The following is a 16,247-nucleotide window of genomic DNA, read 5'->3' on the forward strand; positions in this document are numbered from 1 at the left end:
TATACAGTGTCAGCCACCCAGATCCACACGTTTGCTTAAGTTATTTCCTCAGCCAGGGATGCCCTCCCTTCTTTCCCTGGGACTGATATGTCCTGCCAGCTCCTTGGGGAACTTTTTCCCCATCTATCCTCTAATTCACAGCCACCCCCGGTTACATGCTCTCTTTCCGTGCCTCTTTCATGTCTCATGAACCTGTCCATCTTGATGCTTACAACACACTCGGTCCAATCATCATTGTCATTCTGTCACCACTAGACCCGGACGGCCTTGAGGGTAGGTACCAAGGACTCCCATGGCCAGTGCCCACCGGTGCTGAAATGAATGGGAATGATGCCGTCCCAAGACCTAAAGAGAACCCTCCCAGTCCTTTCTCCTTAATTTTTTTTTTGTGTGTATGTGTGTGGTTAAAATTTCTTCCTCACTTTCTTTTAAGGAAGGAGACCACTACTACTCCTGCTGCCCTCCTCCCCCCACCTTGCCTAGTTCACACGACAGGAGGAAAGAGAGAAAGAAACAAAAGTAAGATAAATAGCTAGACAACCTTGGCACCACCACCCAGCCCTAGGAGTTAAAAAAAGTAATACTAACAACATCAACCCCTGACCTAAACTACTTGTGTTATCTGTAAATTCCAGACACTGTATGAAAAAGCCATTGTAAAACTTTTTGTTCTGTTAGCTGATTTATGTAGGCCCCAGTCACGTTTTCCACGCTTGCTCTATTTGTCACGACCCTTTCACATAGACCCCTTAAAGTTGTAAGCCTTTAAAAAGGCCAAGTATTTCTTTTTTGGGGCGCTCCGCGCTTAAGACGTGAGTCTGCCGAGGCTCCCGGACGAATAAAAAACCTCTTCCTTCTCTAATCCGGTGTCTGAGGAGCTTTGTCTGTGGCTCCTCCTGCTACACTTTCTTTTCTTTTCTCTTTCTCCTTCCCTTCCCTTCCTTCCTTTCCTTCCTTCCTTCCCTGTCTTCCTTCTTTCTTTCTCTCTTTTTTTTTTTTGTGACAGGATGTCGCTGTGTTGCTCAGGCTGGAGCGTTGTGGGGCTTTTTGAAATGACAACATATTCATATACTACAAAATTTAAAAGATATTGGCGGGGTGGTGTGGGGGGAACTCCACTGCCGCTGCCCCGCCCCAGGACCTGGATTCCCCTAGGCACAGTGTTACTCTTTCCTTGTGGAGTTTTCCCTGATCACTGAAGCTATGCCCTTGTCCCTTCTGCACCCGCGCTTCTGGGCACCGAACTCCTTTCGCTGGAAGTGATCGGCTTGCACTGACTGCGCTTGGGCTTCGCGCTTTCCCGCAGTGGTCGGACCTCGGCGCCGGGACAACCAGCCGACCCCCGCGGCCGGGCGCCCTGCTCCCCCTGGCGGCCGCGCCCCGCACTGCAGTGGTCGCGTCGGGGCCCGGCCGGGGGAGGGGTCGCGCGGCGGCGGCGTCAGCGGCGGCGCCCGGGTGGTGGGAGCCGAGGCGCCGAGCAAGATGGCGGCGCGAGTGCTACGCGCTCGCGGAGCGGCCTGGGCCGGTGGCCTCCTACGGCGGGCGGCCCCCTGCAGCCTCCTGCCCAGGCTCCGGTGAGCAGCGCCGCCCTTTCCGGGAGCTGTCGGGGAGGGGCCGCCGGGAGGCGGAGGGCGCGGGGTTTCCCGGCGCGGGTCTCCGCCCCGGCCCTGTCCCCACCGCGGGTGGCCGCCCGGTCTCGGGGCGGTGGGGACAGACCTAGGTCCGGGTCGGGGCGCCCTCGGGCTCAAGGTCACGGCGGGGACGGGCCGCGCTGCAGCTCCGCCCTCGCCCGAGAAGGCGCCCGAGGCTTGGCGCGGAGGCCACATCCTCCCCGCGGCGCTGGCCTGGCCTGCAGGGCCCTGACCGGCGCAACCCGGGGCCGGGGACAGGGACAGCGCGCGCCTGAGGCCGCAGGCCCCAGACGCCGCCTGCTGGGTCCCCGCCGGAGGCTGCTCCAAGCCTGGGTGGCCGCCTCTGCTGAGGACGTTGGTGACCCTGGCCTCTGAGGTGCTGTGAGTAGGATATAAAAGCTTAAAGCATGGTCCCGGGCCAGCCCTACGCGGAGGGAGGGGGAAGTCAACGCTTGGAGGAGGTCAAAGCACTCACGTCTTTGACTTGAAATTTAAAGCCGGCCGTGGATCTAAAAGTACTTAGAGTTACTAGCACTAAGTGTTCAGGCGTGGGGCTCTTGTGTAAACTTCTTTTTTTTTTTCCTCTAACTTCAGTGGATTGGACGTTTGGTTGTCCAAATTTCACCTTGACGTTTGCGTGTGCTATTTTCCACATTCAAACAGCAAAGCCTATCCTAACTTACCCAGAGTTACTTTCTCATATTCATTGCTTTAGGTAGTTTAAATTACCAAGGGAACTGTGTGTTAAACTCACCATCGGCCAGGGAGCTTTCAATAACATGGTTTATTATTTTTTTTTGAGACGGAGTTTTGCTCTTGTTGCCCAGGCTGGAGTGCAATGGCACGGTCTTGTCTCTCTGCAACCTTCGCCGGGTTCAAGTGATTCTCCTGCCTCGGCCTCCCAAGTAGCTGGGATTACAGGCATGCACCACCACAGCCGGCTAAATTTTTGTATATTTAGTAGAGACGGAGTTTCACCATGTTGGTCAGGCTAGTCTCGAACTTATGAGCTCAGGTGATCCACCTGTCACAGCCTCCCAAAGTGCTGGGATTACAGTCGTGAGTCACCATGCCCAGCCTGATCTTTTTAAAAAGATGAGTCTGACTTGGGAGAGGGGGCAGAAATAAGGGTCGTAGCCAGCTGAATGGACGCTGGCACTGAGAGTTGAGAGTTTGCTGAGAGTTGTTTGTTCTGCCAAATATGAGTGTCAGGCACTGTTGACTGTTGAGAGACGTCAGTGAATAAGGCATGCAAGACCATCCGGGAGCTTACCAGTAATTCAGGAGCGCTGGGGAAGAAGAATTCAGAGCAGTTTAGGACCTGGTAAAGTTTGTGAAGGCTGTGTGCTATTCAAGTGGAAAAGCAAACAGACAGTTGGCTATATGACTCCTCAAAGGAGGTGTCTGGGCTACAGGTAACATTTGGGAGTTGTCAGTATATAGGAATGCTAAATGTTAATAGACACATGGATTTCATTATACTGTTTCATATTTGGTTTACATTTTTCACAATAAAGGCTGGGCGCGGTGACTCACACTTGTAATCTCAGCACTTTGGGAAGTTGAGGCAGGAGGATTGCTTGAGCCCAGGAGTTTGAGACCAGCCTGGGCAACATAGTGGAACTCTGTCCCTAATAATAAATAAGTACATAAATAAAAATTTGTGTAATGAAACTTTTTAAACCATAGGAAGCCAGGTGCAGTGGCTCAGGCTGTAATCCCAGCACTTTGAGAGGCCGAACTGGACTGATCGCTTGAGCTCAGGAGTTCGACACCATCCCTGGCAACATGACAAAACACATCTCTACAAAAAATACAAAAATTAGCCTGGCATGGTGGCACGCGCCTGTAGTCCCAGCTACTTGGGAGGCTGAGGTGGGAGTATAGCTTGAACCTAGGAGGTGGAGGTTGCAGTGAGCTGATCATGCCACTGCATTCCAGCCTAGGTGACAGAGCCAGACCGTCTCCAAAATAAAACAAAAAACCATCAGAATGTGTGAGATTGCTTGAGGCGTGAGTGTGGCGAGTGAAGGCCTGCAAAGCAAGCCCTGGGACGTGCAACATATACAGGTTGAATGTAGGAGGGGGAACTGGCTAGGTCATTGTTATATTACAGTGGCCAGGAGGAGGGAGGGAGTGCCATCTGCTGCCAAAGGGTTAGGTAAAATGATGGAAGAAAACAGAATTTGCCAACAGGGGTGTTGTGGGTGACCTTGCCGGATCAGTTTCAGCAAGCAAGAGGGGCATCCTCCTGGGAGCCTCATCCCTGCCTGTACATTAGCCAGCATATTTCACTTAGCGCTGCTTAGCAGCAAACTTGGAATCCCCAGCCGCTTCATGGACGTTGAATGTCTCACAGGTGCTCAAAACACTGCTGTACCCAGGATTTAACTCCTCTTCCTTCCACGAAGCCTGCTTCTCTTGGATACTTTTTCTTCAGTCATGAAACATTTTCCATGTGGTGGCCCAGGCCGGAAGCCAGACTGTCTTCCCCAAGCCCATCCGTCTTTTTTCCCACCATCTATCATTTACCAAATCTGTCAGTTCTGCCTCTAGTATGTCTTGAATCCACCCTCTCCATCGCCACTGCCCTAGCTCAACCCTCAGCAATACTCGTCTGGATTCCTATGAAGAATGTGGGCTCGGACCTGTTAGTGAAGGGGACGACTAAAGGATTTTTTTTTTTCCTTAGATGTAGAGTCTTGCCCTTTGCCAAGGCTGGAGTTTAATGGCATGATCATGGCTCACTGCTGCCTTGACCTTGCGGGCTTAAGGGTTCTTCCCATCTCAGCCTCCCAAGTAGCAGGGACTACAGGCCCACACCACCATGCCCAGCTGCTATTTATTTATTTATTTATTTGAGACAGTGTCAGTCTGTTGCCCAGGCTGGAGTGCAGTGGTGCGATCTCAGCTCACTGCAGCCTCCACCTCCTAGGTTCAAGCAATTCTCCTGCCTCAGCCACCTGAGTAGCTGGGACTTACAGGTGTGCACCACCATGCCTGGATAATTTTTGCATTTTTAGTAGAGATGGGGTTTCTCCATGTTGCCCAGGCTGGTCTCAAACTCCTGACCTCAAGTGATCCTCTCACCTCGGCCTCCCAAAGTACTGGCATTAGAGGGATGAATCACCACACCTGGCTGCTAAGTTTTTTGTAGGAGGGAGGTCTTGCTCTGTTCTCCAGGCTAGTCTCGAACTCCTGGCCTCAAGCAGTCCTCCCACACTCCGCCTCCCAAAGTGCTGGGATTATAGGTGTGAGCCATTGTGCCCAGCCACACGTCTAAAGAATTCTATCATTGTCTTCATTTTCTTAATAGAAAGAGCTCTATAGCCGGGCGCGGTGGCTCAAGCCTGTAATCCCAGCACTTTGGGAGGCCGAGACGGGCGGATCACGAGGTCAGGAGATCGAGACCATCCTGGCTAACACAATGAAACCCCGTCTCCACTAAAAATACACAAAAAATTAGCCGGGCGTGGTGGCGGCGCCTGTAGTCCCAGCTACTCGGGAGGCTGAGGCAGGAGAATGGCGGGAACCCGGGAGGCGGAGCTTGCAGTGAGCCGAGATCGCGCCACTGCACTCCAGCCTGGGCGACAGAGCGAGACTCCGCCTCAAAAAAAAAAAAAAAAAAAAAAAAAAAAAGCTCTATAACACAAACCTTGACTGGATCCTAATCCCTCCCTGTTTGCCCCCATTCACCTACCCAAAAGAACAGTGAAAGACAATTTGGGGAGAACTGGGGACATTTTAATAGGGAGTGGATATTAGATATGATGGAATAATTGTTTTTCTCAGATGTGATGATAGCATTGTAGTTCTGTCATTGTGTTTTGGAGATGCATGCTGAAGGATTTACGGGAGAAGTATCATTATGTCCAAACTCTACTTTTTTGTTTTCTTTTTTTTTTTTTCCTGAGACGCAGTCTCACTCTTATATCCAGGCTGGGGATCTCGGCTCACTGCAACCTCTGCCCTCGGGTTCAAGCGATTCTCCTGTCTCAGCCTCCTGAGTAGCTGAGACTACAGGTGTGCACCACCACAACCAGCTAATTTTTTTGTATTTTTAATAGAGATGGGGTTTCACCGTGTTGGCCAGGATGGTCTTGATCTCCTGACCTCGTGATCTGCCCGCCTTGGCCTCCCAAAGTGCTGGGATTACAGGCGTGAGCCACTGCGACCGGCCTAAAACTCTACTTTCAGATGGTTCAGTAGAAATTAAAACCAAATATAGGGCTGGGTGCGGTGGTTCACACCTGTAATCGCAGCACTGTGGGAGGCCAAGACTGACGGATCACATGAGGCCAGAAGCTCAAGACCAGCGTGGACAACATGGTGAAACCCTGTCTCTTCTACAACTACAAAATTTAGCTGGGCGTGGTGGTGCAGGGCTGTAGCCTCAGCTCTACAGGTGGCTGAAGCAAGAGAATTGCTTGAACCCACGAGGTGGAGGCTGAAGTGAGCCAAGATCACGCCACTGCACTCTAGTTGATGCGAGAGAACAATGCCCTGTCTGAAAAAAAAAAAAAAAGAAAGAAATTAAAAAGCAAATATATATAGAGAGAGAGAGAAAAAAAAAAAAACTTTTAATGGTAAAATGTTCATTTTTAAAATCTAGATGCAGGGCAGAAAAGTCTTCATTGTCGTGGTTAAACTCTGGGTTTGAAGTTTCTGGAAATGAAAGGTGTGGGAACAAGTCTCTGGAGCAGCAGCGTGGAAGACAGGGGTACTAGGGCTGGAGGGAGTGTGGTGGTGGGGAGGGGAGTCAGGGAGCTGCTGCTTTAAGGCAGGACTCTTCTTGGCATGGGTCTGTCAACCTCCTCTCTCCCCCAGGCCTGTGCTTCCGAATGCTGGTGCTATTTGCACACTTGTGGCTTTGGTGGTCACTGGTTCTGCTTAGAATCTCCTTTCTTCCATGGGTGTCCACCTGACCATCTGTTCCTCTTCTTTCCAGTCTTCCACTCAACACATACTTCGTTAGTACTGGTCACCAAGCTGCCGTTACCCCTGCCACAACAGCTACCTACTACCTTGTGTCACCATTGAAGAGCTTGTCTCTGTTTCGGTTGTGATCGTGTTTGTCTGTCTGCCCTCACCAGCAAACTGAGCTCCCGTGAAGTCAGGGCCAGGTTCATCTGTACATCCTCAGTAGCTGACAGGTGTAGTGCACAGTCTTAAATAACGATGATCGTATGAATGAAGCGCAGCATGCTCCTGCTGCCTCATCCTGTGGTCTCAGCATTAAGTCCTTTCCCTTCTTCAGTTTCCTCTTCCCTGCCTGATCGGCATCCACGAGCTGCTTTTGAATATGCTCCTTTCTCTTCATCCCCAGTGCCATCTTAACCCCACACCATCCAGTGAGTGTTTATTGGGTGCCTTCTGTATACCTGGGTGCTGCTGGGCATGGCAACCAGGGCGCCCTGGAAGCATGTTCCTGGCCTTCGTTGCTGCAGCCATATACCACGCCCCTGTCAGGCTACTTTTGACACTTAGTTTTTTTTTTTTTTTTTTTTGAGACAGAATCTCGCACTGTCGCCCAGGCTGGAGTGCAGTGGTGTGATCTTGGCTCACTGCAACCTCCACCTCCCGGGTTCAAGTGATTCTCGTGCCTCAGCCTCCCGAGTAGCTGGGACTATAGGATGTCCACCACGACACCTGGCAAATTTTTTTGTGTTTTTTTTAGTAGAGGCAGGGTTTGGCCATTTTGCCCAGGCTGGTCTTGAATTCCTGACCTCAGATGATCTGCCTGCCTCAGCCTCTCAAAGTGCTGGGATTACAGGCATGAGGCACTGCGCTCATCCAAAACTTAGATTTTTTTTTGAAAACTTGACAGCATCTCACCCTGCATGGGTAAAGTTGCCCTTGTGTTGCCCTCCAGTTGTATCTCGCTGTCTTCCCACATGCCCTTCTGCCTTGCTAAACAACTTGCCATTCCAGACATGCCATTCAGTGTCATGACTCCATGTCCCTGTACATGTTGTTCCCATTGACTGGAATTAGCACCTGACTTGTCCACCTGTCTTGCTTGCCCTCTAAAACAGAGCCAGAATGCCCCTACTGGAGTCCCTAGTGCGCCTCCCAAGCCAAGCTGATGGTGGGTTCACTTGAGCTCCTGCTTTGTATGTTTAAGTTTACAGCATCTGTGGCCACTCTGACTGTTTACCGATAGGTTTTTCCTGTGAGATTGAACAGGCTTGGCGTCTGGTTTGTCTTTGTGTCCGTAGAGCACGACGTAGAATGCTGACTCGATTTCAAGTCTAGTGTTTTGCATCGTGCACCCTTCCTTATCCTCTGGAAAATGCCCCCTAACATCTTGGCAATGGTCACTGTCAGTTAAGAACCCAGCCCCAAGCCAGATCTTATCATTTGGGCAGCTGCTGGCATAGCTGCAACTCGAAAGACTAGATGGGCTGGGCGTATTAGGCAGCTTTGGTCACCTGACACTCAAAGATTTCAGTTTGACGGATGGGGTAGTTCTGGGCTGGCTTGTTTTTCATTTGTCAAGACAATTGCTGCCCAAGTTCACAAGCAGATGCCACTCAGAGGTCCTCGTGTGTGTGCTGTGTTGATTTAGTCTCACCCCTTGCTCTGCATTTTTCTATTACAAAGCATTTTCACATCCCTTAACCTCATTGTACCCGCCCAAAGGGGAATCTCCCCTTTGGTATTATTATTTGTTTATTTTAGAGGCAGGGTCTTGCTCTGTTGCCCAGGCTGGAGTACAGTGCACGATCATAGCTCACTGCAGCACTGAACTCATGGGCTCAAGCGATCCTCCTGCCTCAGGCTAGGAGTAGCTAGGACTACAGGCATGAGCCACCATGCCCAGCTACTCTTTTTCTTTTTTTTTGTAGAGATAGGGTCTTGCTATGCTTCCCAGGCTGACTTTGGTGTTACTGAAATACAAAATAAATGCTCAACTGGGGAGATTTCTATTTCTTTTGTTTTTTTGTTTTTTTTTTTTTTTTGAGACGGAGTCTCGCTCTTCCACCCAGGCTGGAGTGCAGTGGCCGGATCTCAGCTCACTGCAAGCTCCGCCTCCCAGGTTCACGCCATTCTCCTGCCTCAGCCTCCCGAGTAGCTGGGACTACAGGCGCCCGCCACCTCGCCTGGCTAGTTTTTTGTATTTTTTTTTAGTAGAGACGGGGTTTCACCGTGTCAGCCAGGATGGTCTCGATCTCCTGACCTCGTAATCCGCCCGTCTCGGCCTCCCAAAGTGCTGGGATTACAGGCTTGAGCCACCGCGCCCGGCCGAGATTTCTATTTCAAAGGCATCCTTTATTATTGAAAATATTATCTGTCTGTCTATAAATATACATAATTATGTTTGCTTCTGTATTTCTGGAAGGATATAATTAAAACTATTGGTCATTGCTTTAGTATTTCTTATTTTAAATGAAACTCCCTAGTCAGTATTTTTAGAAGCTTTTTATTATATCCCTTTCTTAATTGTTCATAATTATTATTCTTAGCTTTTACAATTTATTTAACAAAAAAAAATTGTAGATACAATTTCTGTTTAATGAACTTAAAATCTAAAATAAACACAGGAATTGACTGGGCACAGCGAGTGGCTCACGCCTGTAATTCCAGCACTTTGGGAGGGTGAGGCAGGCAGATCACCTGAGGTCAGGGGTTCAAGACCAGCCTGGCCAACATAGTGAAAACCTACCTCTACTAAAAATACAAAAATTAGCTGGGTGTGCTGGTGGGCGCTGGTAGTCCCAACTGCTTAGGAAGCTGAGGCAGGAGAATCGCTTGAACCCAGTAGGTGGAGGTTGCAGTGAGCTGAGATTGTGCCATTATTGCACTCCAGCCTGGGCAACGGAGCAAGACTCTGTCTCAAAAAAAAAAAAGAACACACAGAAATTATACATAGTCCCATAAACAAATCTTAAAACTTTCTACTTAGTGTATCACTGATTTTATATGGTTGCCTTAAAGTAATGGGTAAGTTTCTTTTTTCTTCTTTGAGACAGAGTTTCGCTCTTGTTGCCCAGGCTGGAGTGCAGTGGCATGATCTTGGCTCACCACAACCTCCGCCTCCCAGGTTCAAGCGATTCTCCTGCCTCAGCCTCCTGAGTAGCTGGCATTACAGGCATGCGCCACCACACCTGGCTAATTTTATATTTTTAGTGGAGATGGGGTTTCTCCATGTTGGTCAGGCTGGTCTCAAACTCCTGACCTCAGGTGATCCGCCCACCTCGGCCTTCCAAAGTGCTGGGATTACAGGCGTGAGCCACTGTGCCCAGCCCATGATATTGTTAAACAGATAACCCTAAATGTAGTATATGTAAAACACTTCAAACTGACGAAATGTACTTTCATTTTTATTGAAATGTGGTTGGGTGTGGTGGTTCACGCCTGTAATCCCAGGACTTTGGGAGGCTGAGGCAGGCAGATCACTTGAGCTCATAAGTTCAAGACGAACCTGGGCAGCATGGTGAAACCTTGTCTCTACAAAAAAACACAAAAATTAGTTGGGTGTGGTGCTGGGCACCTGTAGTCCCAGCTACTTGGGAGGGGTTGAGATAGGAGCATAGCTTGAACCCAGGAGGTCAAGGCTACAGTGAGCCAAGATCACGCCACTGCACTCCAGCCTGGGTGATAAAGTGAGGCCCTGTCTCAAGAAAAAAAAAATACAGAAGAGAAAAGCACAATATAGACATTATATGGAGAAAGTTGTGTGTCTTTCCCCTCTATCCCTTTAAACCCTCTCTCATTGTCTTAGGGAAACCACTATTAATGCTTTCTTAATTTTTAGAAATTTTATTGTATAGTAAATGCAAAATGGAAGCATCTTCAACTTACATCTGCAAATGCCACTTAATACTATATGTTTTTATCTTATGCACTTTCAAGGAAAATTGCATTTACTGGTATTGTTATTTTTCTTGTTTAAAGTGAGTTTGCTTCTTTTTAATCTTTGAAGGATGTGAAAAAGTGCTTTTATGTTTCTTTATCATTATTTATAGAGTATGCTTTATTAATTTCTTTTTCTTTTTCTTTCTTTCTTTTTTTTTTTTTTTTTTGAGATTGAGTCTTGCTGTATTGCCTAGGCTGGAGTAGAGTGGTGTGATCTTGGCTCACTGCAATCTCCACCTCCTGGGTTCAAGCGATTCTCCTGCCTCAGCCTCCTGAGGTGCTGGGATCACAGGCGTGTGCCACCACACCCACCTTTTTTTTTTTTTTTTTTTGGATTGTTAGTAGAGACATGGTTTCACCATGTTGGCCAGGCTAGTCTTGAACTCCTGACCTCAGATGATGCGCCTGCCTTGGCCTCCCAGAGAGCTGGGATTTACAGGCGTGAGCCACCACTCCTGGCCAATATATTTGTATTTTTTATGTTTGTAAGTTCACGTCATTCAAAAATCTTTATATCTGGTTTCTACCTATTTGAGATCATATCCTATGAATTGGTTTTTAAATTAAAAAAAATCATATTGGGGAGAAAATTGTTCTGTAATGTTTGTTCAAGAAAGCAGCAAACTAGACTGGGCACAGCGGCTCACGCCTGCAATCTCAGCACTCTGGAAGGCTGAGGCTGGCGGAGCACTTAAGGCCAGGAGTTCAAGACCAACCTGGCCAACATGACGAAACCCCGTCTCTACTAAAAATACAAAGATTAGCCGGATATGGTGTCGTGCACCTGTAGTCCCAGATGCTCAGGGGGCCGAGGTGGGAGAATCGCTGGAACCTGGGAGGCAGAGGTTGCAGTGAGCCGAGATTGCACCACTGCACTCCAGCAAGTGCAGTGAGACCCAGCCTCAAAAATAAACAAAGCAGCAAACTGATTTTTTAAGCAAAAAAAAAAAGAAAAAGGCTACCAGTATTGTGTGAAATTTAGAGCCCTACTTCTAAAATACTGTTGCTGCATAAGAATAGGAGTTTGTATTGTTGTATTATAAAATCCATATGTTCATTTCATGAAGTACTGGGGAATTTGCTCTGATGAGAGTTTCTCTTGTCCCTTGTTTAAATTCCTGGTCCCCCCTTTTAATACTTGGAGTTGCTCTCTGTTTTCCTCTTAATGTTTACCTGGTGGTATCTGGGTCCTTAAGCAAGTCTGCCAAGCAGATTAGAAATACTGTTGTAGGAAATCATCTAGTGTTTCTAAAGAGATCCCCAAGAAGAGGTTCACACTAGCCCATCAGCATCTGGACCTTTATGTCCAGAAGCACTAAGATTCTGGGCATTTATGCTAGCCATTTGGAATCCCAGCACATTACTGATCTCGGAAAAGGCAAAAAAGATCTATGTGTAGGTCAGTTAGAGAGCAAAAGTAGCTGGGCACGGTGGCTCACGCTTGAAATCTCAGCACTTCATGAGGTCAAGGCGGGAGGATCACTTGAGGCCAGGAGTTCAAGGCCAGCCTGGGCAACATGGCAAAACCCATTCTCTGCAGAAAATACAAAAATTAACCAGTTATGGTGGTGTGCATATGTGGTCCCAGCTAATCTGGAGGCTGAGGTGGGGAATCGTTAGAGCTCTGGGGGTCAAGGCTGCAGTGAGCCGTGATCACACCAGTATACTCCAGCCTGGGCAACAGAGTGAGACCCTGTCTCAAAAATAAAAAGAGAACAAAAGTGTAAAGGGTATGCTGTGATAGAACTGGCCAGAGGTAAGATAACCAGTTATAAAAGGGATTGTGCAGAAAGAAGGGACAGGAATTCAGAAGGCTACCTTCTGTATGATTCCATACATACGATGTTCTGGAAAAGGCAAAACTGAGGGACAAGGAACACAGCAGTGGTTGCTAGAGGTGGGGAGAGAGGTTGATTATAAAAGGAGGAACTTCAAGGGGTGAAGAAACTGTTGTGGTGGTGGTTACATGACTTTAGGCGTTTGTCAAAACTCATAGTACTGTCTGCCAAAAAAGTACGTTTATTGTACATAGATGTGAACAAAAACCAAGAAGATGAAGGAAACGCAGTTTGTCATTTGATAATGGTTACATAAAGTTCAGAAGAGGGCTGAGCGCAATGGCTCACACCTGTAATCCCACCACTTTGGGAGACCAAAGGCAGGCAAATCACTTGAGGTCAGGAATTCAAAACCAGCCTGGCCAACATGGTGAAACCTCATCTCTACTAAAAATACAAAAAATTAGCTGGGTGTTGTGGTGTGCGCCTGTTGTCTCAGCTACTAGAGAGGCTGAGGCAGGAGAATTGCTTGAACCCAGGAGGCGGAGGTTGCAGTGAGCCGGGATTGCAGCACTGCACTCCAGCCTGGGCAACACAGTGAGGCTCTGTCTCAAAAAAAAAAAAAAAAAAAAAGTTCAGAAGAGGATGAGTCTCATCCAGGTTCTGTTCTTTAAAATCTTATTTTCAGTGGTTATAGGGAATTACCTTATCTGTAGAGGGATACTAAAACATGCACTTTTAGATATTTTGGCTATTGTTCAAATATAAAAATAGGCCAGGCGCAGTGGCTCACACCTGTAATCCCAGCACTTTGGGAGGCCAAGGTGGGCAGATCACTTGAGGTCAGGGGTTCAAGACCAGCCTGGCCAACATGGTGAAACCCTGTCTCTACTAAAAATACAAAAATTAACCATGCATAGTGGCACACCGTGTAGTCCCAGCTACTCAGAGGCTGAGGCAGGACAGTCACTTGAACCTGGGAGGTGGAGGTTGCAGTCAGCCGAAATGGTGCCACTGCACTCCAGCCTGCGCGACAGAGTGAGACTCTCTCAAAAAAGTGTGTGTGTGTAGAAATTGTTCAGATAGTTCAGAAGGTTATACAATGAAAAGAAAAAACCTTTACTCCCACCCAGGCCCAGTCATGTTCCCCAGATGTCATCACTCTTTAACATTTTCCTCTGTATACGTATATATAGTGCTGTTCTGTGCTGGCTTTTTTACAGAATTTATCTCGGAGATGTCAGCACATCAGTGCATGTAAATCTACCTCATTCTTTTTATTGAGTGCATAATTTCTGACGTGGAGTATTTCCTAATTTATGTGAGCAATCTGCATTAATGGCTGTACGAATGGCCTGTGCCAGGAGAAAACTGGAAACAAGACAGCAATGAATATTTGTGTGCATTCAACTTTGTGCACCTGTCTAAATATAGCTGGCCATAGGACATCACCGCAAGTGTCATTATTGGGCTGAAGTCATACACGGTTTCCATTTTGATATGGATGATGCCATACCGCCCTCGAGGGAGGTCAACAAATTTGTATTCCTATTAGCTGGCATATGGGAGTTCAACATGCACATAGAAATTTGTGAGTAGGGCCAGTTGCAGTGGCTTACACCTATAATCCCAGCACTTTGAGAGGCTGAAGTGGGAGCATTGCTTGACGCCAGGAGTTTCAGACCAACTTGGGCAACATAGCAAGACTCCATCTCTACAAAAAATTTTAAAAAATTAACCGTGCAAGATGATGTGTGCCTCTAGTCCCAGCTTCTTAGGGGACTGAGGTGGGACAATCACTTGAGCCCAGGAATTTGAGGCTACCGTGAGCTCTCGCACCACCACACTCCAGCCTGGGTGACAGGGCAAGACCCAGTCTCAAAAAAAGAAAGAAAAAAATTCATGGGTAAAGTATAGTTTGTGACTTGAGTCAAATTTATCCTCACTTTCTGAAAGCATTCATAATAGAAATTTAATTATAAGATGAAAATTAGCAAATTATGTGTTAATAAAGTTGGTATTCTGAGGTTTGTGGGGGCAGCTTTAAAAATCTTGATTTTTAAAGTTAATTTTTACAAATCTTGATTTTTAATTTACTTGAGGAGTAAAATTTTTTTAAAGAAATTATTTCATTTTCCCTGTATTTTTTTATATTTTTATTGTGGTAAAACATGTAAAAATATACATAAAATTTGCCATTTAAACTATCTTAAATGCATAATTCAGTGGCATTATATTCACAGTGTTGTACAGTCATCACCACTATCTGTTTCCAAATCAAGCAATATTTTTTAAATTATGGCAAAATGTGTGTAACATAAAACTAACAATTTTAACCATTTTTAAGCATACAGTTCAGTGGCATTAAGTATATTCACATTTTGGGGAAACATCACTACCATTCATCTTGAGAATTTCTTCATCTTCCCAAACTAAAACTCCTTACCCCAACCTCCCCTTTCCTCACCTCCTGGCAACCTCCATTCTGCTTTCTGTCTCTGTGGTTTTATCTACTTTAGGTATCCATGTATATTTTTTCTATGTCAAAAATTGCTTTGAAAAACACATAGCACAGATTGCAAAGATAAATGTGGGCTCTCTTACAAGAATGCCACAAATTTTACATTTTTCTTTGCTTCTGCTTCTCGGAGTGCATGCTGTTGTCATGGAAAGCAGGCATTCTGTGGTAGCCCAGATTCTGGAACAGTGCCTAGAATAGCTGCTCACCATGTGTTTGCCAGGTGAACTGATGGATATATGAAAACAGTATACTGTGTGACAACACTTTTGTTATTCCATAGGACGTGGACATCTTCCAGCAACAGATCTCGAGAAGACAGCTGGCTAAAATCCTTATTTGTCCGGAAAGTTGATCCAAGAAAAGATGCCCACTCCAATCTCCTAGCCAAAAAGGAAACAAGCAATCTATACAAATTACAGTGTGAGTGACAGGTTTGCTATCTTCATAGTTGACTTTTTTTTCCGTTTGTTCCTAAGTTTATCGTTGAATTTTCTTTTGTTTCAGTTCACAATGTTAAACCGGAATGCCTAGAAGCATACAACAAAATTTGGTGTGTATACCAAACTCTCCTTTCCTTGGGGAAAATAATGACTTTATTTGTGAGTTAATTCCACTAACACTTGATAGCATAGAGAGAGCGCTTTTCATCCCTCTCTTTTGAAGTTGAACATTCAGAGGCTCTTAAACTGAGCTTCGTGTGGGATTGCCAAAGGCATTTTGATTTTAAGCACTCACACAGCTAAACCATCACATAGGCTATCAGACTTTAGAATGTTACCAGACTCTTATGTTTGGAGGAACTTTGCCAGGCTGTCTAGTCCATCTGCTTATCCAATGCTGGAGTCCTTTCCACAGACCTTCCTCACTGCCTGTCCTGAAGTAAGTTCCATCTCTGGACAGCTCTAAGTGTTAGGAGTAAGAATTCACATCTCTGAGTCCTTCATTGATTCCCCTTAGTAAAACTGCCCTGTGAGAGTACTGTGTGTATTTGAACATAGCTGCCATTTCTTCCCAACTCCTCTGTTCTCCAGGATCCAAGTCCCTTCTGCTGATTCTCCTATGATTTGAGATCTAAACCTGCTTACAGAATTTGTAAACTTAAGACGAAAGGGAGAACTAAGCTTACTGGCTTTTAAGTTAACAGAAATAGTATTTTAATAATCCATTGTGAGCAAATGTGAAGAAAAAGGGTTTTTTTTAACCTTTAATATCTACTACTTTCATAAGAAAGCAAACAATTTTGTCCCTATAATCAGCTACTTTTTAGAAGAAAAACTTTTTGTTTATTGTTTTGTTTTTGAAGATAGCTTATGAAATGTAATAATAGTATTGAATTTCTTACTCATTCCAGCACCTCTTTATTAAAAAATGCCCTTAAAGCAGATATTTATTTTTAAGTCTTTTCTCATAAAATGGAATTTTTCCCTATGCTGATGTTTTCCTGGATTTTACCTTTTC

The 16,247-nt window shown here is 46.3% G+C and overlaps 1 protein-coding gene across 3 annotated transcripts in view; it reads left to right on the forward strand.

The window, feature by feature from the left end:
- The first annotated feature begins 1,457 nt into the window (after positions 1-1,457).
- NIPSNAP2 (nipsnap homolog 2) overlaps positions 1,458-16,247 on the forward strand; it is a 38,971-nt gene continuing 24,181 nt past the window's right edge. For 2 of the 3 annotated variants that reach the window (XM_074034934.1, XM_074034935.1), the window contains exons 1-2: positions 1,458-1,574; positions 15,070-15,209. Coding sequence is in view for 2 of the 3 variants with exons in the window: in XM_074034935.1 (XP_073891036.1) it covers positions 1,483-1,574; positions 15,070-15,209 (232 nt within the window). In the remaining variant the exon portion in view is untranslated. Of the gene's footprint in view, positions 1,575-15,069; positions 15,210-15,293; positions 15,340-16,247 lie in introns of all 3 variants that reach the window. The other variant, XM_005549541.4, reaches the window with a different exon arrangement.

The sequence above is a fragment of the Macaca fascicularis genome, chromosome 3, assembly GCF_037993035.2.
Source record: "Macaca fascicularis isolate 582-1 chromosome 3, T2T-MFA8v1.1".
NCBI classification, from domain to species: domain Eukaryota; kingdom Metazoa; phylum Chordata; class Mammalia; order Primates; family Cercopithecidae; genus Macaca; species Macaca fascicularis.